General features: G+C 41.0%; 2 protein-coding genes across 2 annotated transcripts in view; one reads left to right on the top strand and one right to left on the bottom strand.

Annotated features, from left to right (window-relative positions):
* Positions 1-497: 497 nt before the first annotated feature.
* On the bottom strand, positions 498-5,525 carry pink1 (PTEN induced kinase 1). The gene is made up of 8 exons (XM_079530019.1): positions 5,067-5,525; positions 3,731-4,006; positions 3,244-3,347; positions 2,955-3,137; positions 2,616-2,779; positions 2,182-2,309; positions 1,194-1,424; positions 498-979 (listed from the first exon to the last, which is right to left on the bottom strand). The coding sequence occupies exons 1-8, from the start codon at positions 5,418-5,420 to the stop codon at positions 695-697; spliced, it is 1,725 nt and encodes a 574-aa protein (XP_079386145.1). The 5' UTR covers positions 5,421-5,525; the 3' UTR covers positions 498-694.
* The window catches only part of LOC306932420 (trypsin), a gene marked incomplete at its 3' end in the record, with an annotated part of 44,046 nt that continues 39,659 nt past the window's right edge, over positions 5,366-9,752 (top strand). The window contains exons 1-2 of the mRNA XM_079514230.1: positions 5,366-5,490; positions 7,403-7,569. Of these exons, the coding sequence (XP_079370356.1) occupies positions 7,560-7,569 (10 nt within the window). The 5' untranslated portion in view covers positions 5,366-5,490; positions 7,403-7,559. The remainder of the gene's footprint in view (positions 5,491-7,402; positions 7,570-9,752) is intronic.

Genomic DNA, 9,752 nt, shown 5'->3' with positions numbered 1-9,752 from the left:
AGATCAACAGAGGTAATAAATATGACAATGTAAGACTATAAGGGCCATAAGAAAGTCTACATTTGTCAACAGAAATAATAAATATGACAGTAAGACTATATGGGCCATAAGAAAGTCTACATTTGTCAACAGAAGTAATAAATATGACAGTGTAAGACTATATGGGCCATAAGAAAGTCTACATTTGTCAACAGAAGTAATAAATATGACAGTAACACTATATGGGCCATAAGAAAGTCTACATTTGTCAACAGAAGTAATAAATATGACAGTGTAAGACTATATGGGCCATAAGAAAGTCTACATTTGTCAACAGAAGTAATAAATATGACAGTAAGACTATATGGGCCATAAGAAAGTCTACATTTGTCAACAGAAGTAATAAATATGACAGTGTAAGACTTTTCTCACCAATATGGGCCATTATTACATTATGAACTTTTATTACATTATGAACTGCCATGTGTTCGTTCATAACGTAACACATTATTACATTATTACATTATAGAAATATCTGTTATTACGTTATGCGCTCATATTTTTATTACATTATGAGCTGATTATTACATTATGAGTTTTTATTACATTTAAATTATTACATTATGAGCCCTTATGAGCCCTTATTACATTATGAGCAGTTATTACATTATGAGTTGCTACACACCCATTCCAAGTTGTGTCAGTGCAGGTGGTTCTAAGCCGACATGATGCAAGCTTGATGCTGGTTCCGTCCAAACAGGAGGAACCTCACGGCAGTGCGCAGGTCCTCCAGTTCCACGTTAGACAGGAAGCATCTCTGCAGCTCTGCCTCCACGGTGTTCCCAGTGGGCCCGCCGCAGCCCCTTAGGAGGACTACAGCAGACTGACACAGTAACCAATCGGCTACTTTCTTCATGCTGGCACTGTCCTGATTGGCCAATGCCCTCCTTCCCCAGAGGCTGAGATGCAGCATGTTAGCAGCCACACGTGCACTGGGACGCTGCAGGGATAGTAATAATGTTTATGATTGCAGTATAAGATTTCATTACACTTAGCTGGCTTACACTTTGACTTGAACACAGAAAAAAAAAAAAAAGAATAGCACCATCAGTCAAGTATTCACTTCTCTTTTAGCCAACCCATACTATACTTTTGGAAAGCAAAATGGTGCCATTCAGTCAAACCTATTCCTCGCTACTAGCTGTACTATATACCTTGTTTGGGTTCCTTCTGAGGAGTAACTGGGCCACCAATTGAACATCAGCTGGAACACTAGAAGAAAAGGGAGGAAGTTGCTTTTCCAGGAAGGTCCTGCTGTCCAGCCCACCTGCTCCATAGAATGGGTTATGCTGGCCAAATATCTCATATGTGATGGCACCCACAGCCCAAGCATCTGCTTTACTGTAGTTGATGACAACCCCATTACCCGGAACTGCAGTAGCCACCTTTGGGTATCAAATGATATAGAAAATGGGAAAGACATTGATTCATTATCAGTGCCTGGAAAGGTGCAAGTTGCAATGAAAGACAACATAAGCACAAAAAGCGGAGCACCCCCCCCTCCCCCCTTTTTTTTGAGAGAGCTAATGAAAGTTACAGGTATGGTGTGTGCGATATGAAGTGCAAGATTACCATAATGACAGTAATCCTTAATCATATTCTATCATATTCAAGGGTTTTGGAGAGAAATGTCTGTCTGTGTGTTTCCAGCTGGTGTGTGTTGACGCTTGTTAATGTAGACAATTATGTTTATGCACTGTCTACATCTATTTTAAGGTAGCATATAGCCTATACTTGTATAGACATATCACCCTGTGCTCATACTGTGCACTACATAAATCTTTGTGTTACTTTGAACACGAAATGCATTTTGAGAACCCAAACATTTTCGTGCTTTGCACGCACACTGTGCGGCCCCCCACACACACAATCATTCTACAGTTGTGGCCCCCGGCCTAATCTAGTTGAATACCCCTGCTTTAGGGGATGCACACGCAGATCCGACACACGGATATCACCCGTCGCTCCCGACAATGCGTTGGTCCGACATGCGTTGCGCCGTGTTTGCGGTTAGGGTGTCGGTGACAGTCGGACCAATAGTATGTCGGAACTAAATCCTGTACCCCTCTCTACACTGTAGACCTACTGCAGTTACACTACAGCGAGTACATAGTTACCTATTTGAAGAATCAATTTACCTACCTCTGGTGCCATTAAGCAAGCATTTCCTCCTCTGTTGACCCACCGACTGTTGAAGGGCAGCTGTAGGCTACTGTCACTCTGGGCAAGGCAGCAGCCAAAATCAGTGATCACCAACCGTGGGCAGCCCCCTGCAGATTGTAAGTAAGAAGTTGATAGAATGACTAGCCTTTCCAAGCTGACTTGATTTTAACTTGTTACGTACTGTTTTATTGCTTTTAATTCTTATCTTTTATTTGTTTTTCCTAATAATGTTGTCCTTTTCCTATGTTTTCTCCCCTGGCCCCCACACATGTAAAGCGTCTTCGAGTACTCATGAAGAGCGCTATATAAATCCCAGATATTAGAATGAATTAACAGACAATCAATGTATCAAAAATTCAAGATTAGCTTTTTGTTTGCTGATAAAGATGATCTGCCTCAGTGGGTTCTCTGACCTGAGTCCAACTCTAGCAAAATGTTGTCTGACTTGAGGTCCCTGTGAGCGACACCCTGTCTGCACAGATGGTCCACTCCCTCCAGTAGCTGCAGCACCATCAAAGTGCCCTGCCTTGTGTCTGGTGTGGTCACCTCCAGGTACTGGCGCAGGTTGCAGTGATAACTACAAGATAGTGGCCAATTTACTGCAATGACTGGGAAAGATCAGTGATTGAGAAATACACTGCAAGTGGTTTCTAACATGTTCCACAACATTATTATCATCTTAGCAACATTATAGAAAGGGAAAAGGGACTGATGATATCAGAGTTAAAGGGAATAATGGCAGTCCTTCTTACTTCTTCATTACCAGGAACAGGGTACGGTTGTTGCCGAGACCAGCAGGGTTAAGTCTGGCTGGCAATACATCTGGGTATTCCTCCCGGGCACCTGGTAGTAGTGGGACATCAGCTGTAAATGCACGGTACACTCTGATCACATTGGGGTGCGCAGACACTCTCTTGGGCTGCTCTCCAAAATATCTGCGTAAAAGAGATTCATCTTAGTTCATCTTGAAGAAACTAGTTTCAGTATTGACTCTGTGCAACTTAACATTCTGCTCCCTTGTAAGTCTAAGTAAAAGCTTACCCATCCAGAGTAATTTGCTCATTTTCCTTTTTCAAGGCAAGCGGGCTTGCTGGCACCAGCTCCTGTGACATGGATGTCAGTATAGCCTCACTTGATGATCCTGCCTATAATATAATAAGGACAACAATAACTCATTAATGATGCATATCGACCATGTAACAACAACCATTTATTGTTTAACCTGTTCAAACCGGGAAAGCATCTGTGCCATTTTAGATTAGTTAGTTCATTTTGTCATAATTTAACAATAGTTGAACATACAGAAGCGTATTATGCCCACCTTATTTAAAATGAATTGTCACAATAGAAAAAAAAGAATAATAATGTTGGCTATTCAAAAATAGATACACAAGCTCACAGCTTGTACATTTGCAATTTTTGTACTGATTTAGAAGGCATTTGTAGAATTGGCCTCAGGTCTTAATGGGTTAAAATAGCTTGGATATCATTGCATGTGCAGATATGTGGAATAGTGTGGGATGCCCACCCCAAAGTTCCACATCATCTTGACAGCCAGAGGGAAAAGTCCTAGTGAGCAGCATGTCAGGCGATGAGACGTCTCTTTTTCATTTTTATCATCAATCAGCTCCAACAGGGAAGACTTGGTATCATCCTTCTTGTGTAGGGCAAACTGAGTAGATGCCTCATACACAGCTGCATTGGAACCTTTCCCAACCTGTTTCCCAATAATGTAGTCTTCCAGCTTGAATCCTGATGTAAATGGCTTGATGGGTGTCTGGAACTTCTTCTTCCTAAATAGGGTCTGTGGGTGAAAAGTATAATACCGGTACCAACCCAATAACAAACAGTCTGTTGGTGTTTTCAAGAGAGGACTAAGATTTCCCTTTTTAATATAGCATTCAGTTAGCTTTTCTCTTTTCTGCATGGTTTTACTTTCCCCCATGTGTGAGTGTGTTTAAGACTCTTTTTAGATGTGGTTTTATGCAAATGTTTTTATTCTGTAGGCCCTACTGTAGCACTTTGAGAATGGTTTCAAATGTGACCCGCAATATAAATAAAATGCATTATTATTATTGTTGTAAACTAAGTACGGGACCCTCGTCTGGGTTGACAGACAGGTAGTGTGTGCAGGCTGGGTGGTGTGTGACAATCCTGTTGAAGTATTACTTTGGTACGGCGACTGCGGCGGCGGCCGGCGGGTACCCGGGAGAACAAATTAACGAGACACGAGACAGTATCACGCTAAGGTTCACAAAGTTTATTACACAAACATGAAACATATATAGTGCTGGATCATAATGACGTAACAATAAGATATGAGACAGAAGAACGTGCCTACTGCAGCAAGGCTGACCTTGCTGTCGCCTAGATGTCTCTCGTAGCCTATCTATAAAGAATGCTACAGTACCGGCAGTACACAATACATATCAAGTACACTGTATCTCAAGTTCAAGTACATAGACTAAGATGTACTGTGCATGGGCTAATATCACAACAATTATTAAGTATGGTATACAGTTAGCCCTGAAACATGACTGCCATGATAATCATCATGATGATTATCATGGCAGTCATGTTTCAGGGCTAGGTATACAGTATGGCTTCTTTCTCACATATGGATAATGGGGCACACACAGGTGCCAATCGCAACGCACCTGTGTGTCTGCCTGCCTCGTTGTTTTCAAGTCAAGAAGCCAGAAGGATGTGTTTATGTGAACTTGCACTACTAGCTAGCCTTGGATCAAGAGTAGACTATCATAGATGTATAATGTATTTGATGGAGTCTGACTTTTTTTAAACCATAAAATGATATCAATCAGCACACATTGATTGCACACAAGCATTCGTGATTACACACACACCTGGATTTCTTGGCATGTTGTTGCACTTCTCCTGTCGTCCTCAAGCTGCTGTTCGACCAGTCCTACACCGAGACCGAAAGCCAAAAACACAGCCCTGTTTCGTGGAGAGCCGACCGCAAATCTCCTGAAACCGCCGGACTGTAACTGAGCAGCGAGGCCCCTCAGTGACGTGCGGTAATACCGATACCGAGATGGCAGGAAAGCCTGAGGCTGAACGGTGCGGGCAGGCTGGCCTACACGAAAGCGTTCACCTCGGAGCTTTGCTGCAATTCGGCTGACAGGTTTCAGGAGGCCCAGTTGGAAGACCGAACGGCCAAGTTCTACCCCCCGACTTATGGCATGTTTTACAGACATCCTTTACCAGCAGTCGGTGGTTATATAGTTTTTCCACAATTCAAAACACAACCCCAGCAAGGACAACCTAGTAAGTAAACAAAACGGATCACTTCTTCTACTAACTTCTATTTCTTCTTTTGTATTTGTTTTTATGGACGGTTGGCAATGTCATCTATAGTTGTTGCACTACCGCCATCTACTGGATTGTGATGTCTTCTTCAGTCCATAACCCAAATGTTTTAGTTGGTGGTACCCTACCCAGCTAATATACTTCCCTCAGGGCAGAATTATAATTAGAACGTTTCTTGACTCATGTCCACATTTATGTTCAGGAATGTCATGGCTGCATTCAACCCCAAATGATTTCCAATGAATGCAGTGTGTACATCATTTCTGAATTGAAAATGGAGGACCTGGCCTGATGTAAACAAGTCTTACTGCTTTTCATGGTTTCATCCTCAAAGTAGCAGTTTTTATTATTTATTATTTTATTATTTTAGCCCTAGAATGTCTGTGGTCTACTGATACATTTCATGTATTCCATAATATTATGGAATACATGAAATGTAAGATCAGTAGACATTCTAGGGCTACATTCTACATACTGGAACAATCAAACTACACTGTGTGTGCGTGCGTGCGTGCGCACACACACACACACACACACACACACACACACACACACACACACACACACACACACACACACACACACACACTAAATTATCTTCCTCAGATCCATGTGTTGTAACACAATGTAGCATTTATTCGTGGTAATAATATACAACTACTAGTTTTAATGCTGACAACTGCCATGATTTAAAAACAAGGATGGTAAAGAAATGATAAAGGCAAACTAATTTCACACCAAAGCCTGTTCTTAAATATACATGAACAGTTTATATCCCAGTAAACATTGGATTATCAGAAATTTAATTTAAAAACAACAATTACTCAGTGCTGTGTTTAAAAGTGAACATTCAACCAAAATATTTCCCATAACTTGATTCATCTAAATACATTATTGCCATTCTAATGTTGCTGTACATGATTCTGCAACCCAATATCTCCAGTGACCTGCGTTTGGGTCCCGATTGACAGTTTGTGCACCACCAAGGGGACAGCTAGCTGGGTCTTCAGCCTGTAGGTAGAAATGATGATTAGAATTATCCACAAGGACATTTGTTTTGTTCAGGAGAATGCAAGACAATACATAAATATACACCCAAAAAAGTACTAAAATTCTATAAAAGTTTAAAGGAGCATTCAGTGATTTGGGTGATTTGGAAAAAAACCCGGTCCACCCGGTAACAAGATGTGCACATGCACACGCTCTACAGTGGGGGAAGTACAACAGACCAACAGCACGCGCACCAATGCCAGCCACACTCGATCATGATTGGAGGAAGGCACCTCTCATCCTGATTGGATGAAAGCTTTGCCACCCAAAGCCCAAACCGAAACTAGGTTTTTTTTGACCCCAGGGGCTCACTGGGGACAGGGAGGAACTCCTTATATGGTCAGCACACTTTATAGTAGGGAGGATTATCCAAAAAATAAGAAAAAATAAGTGATAGTTGAATTAAGTGAAATCACTGAATGTACCTTTAAAGTGTGTGTGTGTGTGTGTGTGTGTGTGTGTGTGTGTGTGTGTGTGTGTGTGTGTGTGTGTGTGTGTGTGTGTGTGTGTGTGTGTGTGTGTGTGTGTGTGTGTGTGTGTGTGTGTGTGTGTGTGTGTGTGTGTGTGTGTGTGTGCGCGTGCGTGCATATTGGGGGGGGGGGGGTTGGCATTAGTGATTTAATATACACAGTAGGCCTATATAACAAACAGTACAATATTGAAGTATAATTAAACATTGAACACATTTACTATAAGCCTCAAAATGTATAAATGTACAACTATACATTTTCTCTTCTTTTTTTTTTATTACACATTTCTTACTTTTCAGTGTCTATTATCATGTTGACCCATTCTTTGTGTCGAAAACTCTCCTCTTCAGGTCTTGGCTAAATGAAACGGGAAGCAGTTCCTCCACTGTCAGCTCCATATAGGATCCATCAGGTTTGGTCAAGAAGACAGACCACTGATCACCAAACTGTAGTGGGAAGTTTGAACGGACATCAGACAATATCCAGAGCTTCAACCGGCCATGGCATATGAATGAGTGTAAGTCAAACGTTTTTTTGATTTGATTTATTACTTTAACACCAAAACGGGCTGGGGACTTGTTTCTGTTGTGGTCCTATGTATTCAATTCATCAACATAGCAAAATACAAACTATACACTTACAAATTAATGAAATTTACCCCCCATTGTGGTCTCCTGATAGATGTTTTTTCCCAGGCCAGTTTAGAAAGAAACCAGTGTTTCACATCCTTTAATGGATGGTGTCAGACTGTCAGTGCATTCCAGATTTTGGTGTCACAGTAGTAGAATGAGAATTCAGCATGAAAGAATGGTTGGCTGAGTGGGGTCAAATTTTGTACCTCTTTAGACACCGCTCAGCTCTCAAAGGACCAGGTCCTTTGCAAATGCAGGCTGTGCCATGCGATGCTGTGTAGGTTACTGGCATGGAAACCCGGCTTAATGACCGTACAGCCCTAAGGGTCCTACCCCCCCAAGGAACCCAGAGGTTGCAAGCTTTATCTCAGAATTTTGTTCTGCATTGATAACCTGATCTTGTACCTGCTCTACCACCTCTCGTCACATGTGTCTCTTTATACTTACATGTAACAAAAGGCAAAACTTACATCAGTTTTATCATTATAAGCCATAGACATTAGATATATTACCTCTCTCATAAACTGCCGGCAACCACCACAAGGAGAGATGAACTGTTCATCCAGGTCACTGCAAAATTGGTTTATTATTTTTTTATAACATACTGTGCTCTCTCATCTATTCCAGTTAACACAAAAGTAATGCCATGCAAGCTGCAGTGCTGCAATTTCTAATAAGAACAGTAACTAGCCTGCAGATGAGGTAGATTAATTTATTTTCAGGGCAATCTTTTCCTTGCAAGTCCTGAGGGAAACAAAATATTTCTCATTCACACCACAACGCCATGTAAACATCCAACAACAAGGAGTAGCTGCAACAAGGAACAGCTTCAGTTTAATTAAAGCCTGAATCATGATGGGAATCAATATTAGACGCATTGCTTGAATCCAGAGGCATACAGTATATTGTTGGTAAAAGTATAGTACCTGGAGATGGCAATGGCTTTATAAGTTCTGTATCCTTCAGACACAGCCTTGGCTATAGCTGTCCTTTCTGCACACAGACCAAGATTGTAGCATGCATTTTCAACATTGCAGCCTGTTGGCAGAGCAGAGAATTGAGCTTTTATATGAAACGGAAGAGATTCACACAGCCTTTATGATGAATTCCTGTTCTGTCTATAGAAGTGTCTATTTGTACGTCTCTAAATGTTTTGATGATTTGAACATGGTGGACCCTATTGGAAACAAGTGTAATGCTTAATTGGGTCGTCCACTCACAGTTAACAGCCTTTGTATTGAGTTTGTGCTTGAAATGTACTGTAATTCTGCAAACTGTTAATACATTCTTCAATCAATCAATCAAAGCCTCCATACTACATAAAGTCCATAACCTTCTGTTTTTTAAGTTTGATACAGATATGTATTCATTTACTAGATGTCATGGGTCTAGTAAATAAACACTGTGGGTCCACTCCTGGTTCAGTGAGACGTGACAGTTTAGTGATTGCACCAGGTGACCTTTACTGTCTCTGGAATAATACCAAAGAGTAAAAGAACTTTGAAACGGTAGTTTGGCATGTAGTCATGCAATACTCTGAAATCTCAGAATGCAGCTTAAACAACGGGTCTGGAATTAGCTGTGAGCTGAAATATTGTAATGTAGGCTACAATTACTATGTTACATGTATATAGTATATAACAATACAGTATATAACAAATTACAATACAGAGATTTGTGTAATGTTGAGTCTTAAGCAGAGATTGTACTGTACCTGTGAAGACTGTGCCATCATTTGTCATAAGGGCTGCTCCTACACTGAATTTGCTGTAAGGACAATACGCAAATTCTTTGGCCTTCTGGGACTTGCGAATTAGTGGTTCAATCCAATCATCCTTCTCAATGGTTAGCTTGCCGACTTCTGTCACTGCTTCAGTGACTTTGCATGCACTGATTTTTAAGTTTGCCATCCCAGCATTTTAGTTCAGTCTTACTGTGTTCCTGTGTTTGTAAATGAAAAAAGAGGGGGGAAAGTAAGGGACAGAGTGAGAGAAAAAGAGAGAAATATTGGGAGAGAGGGAAAGGATACAGTGCAGTGGAGAGATGAGTTTACAACTGGGCATAAACA

Source organism: Electrona antarctica, assembly GCF_951216825.1.
Source record: "Electrona antarctica genome assembly, chromosome: 2".
NCBI classification, from domain to species: Eukaryota; Metazoa; Chordata; class Actinopteri; order Myctophiformes; family Myctophidae; genus Electrona; species Electrona antarctica.
Note: the sequence above shows the minus strand (reverse complement) of the source record. Positions and strands in the feature narration are given on the sequence as shown.

Coding starts and splice junctions, on each gene's coding strand:
- pink1 (XM_079530019.1), bottom strand. CDS start 5,420: ATGTCTGTAAAACATGCCATAAGTCGGGGGGTAGAACTTGGCCGTTCG. Junction 4,007..5,066: donor CAACATGCCAAGAAATCCAG/GTGTGTGTGTAA, acceptor TTTCACCCACAG/ACCCTATTTAGGAAGAAGAA. Junction 3,138..3,243: donor GAGCAAATTACTCTGGATGG/GTAAGCTTTTAC, acceptor TCTTTTACGCAG/ATATTTTGGAGAGCAGCCCA.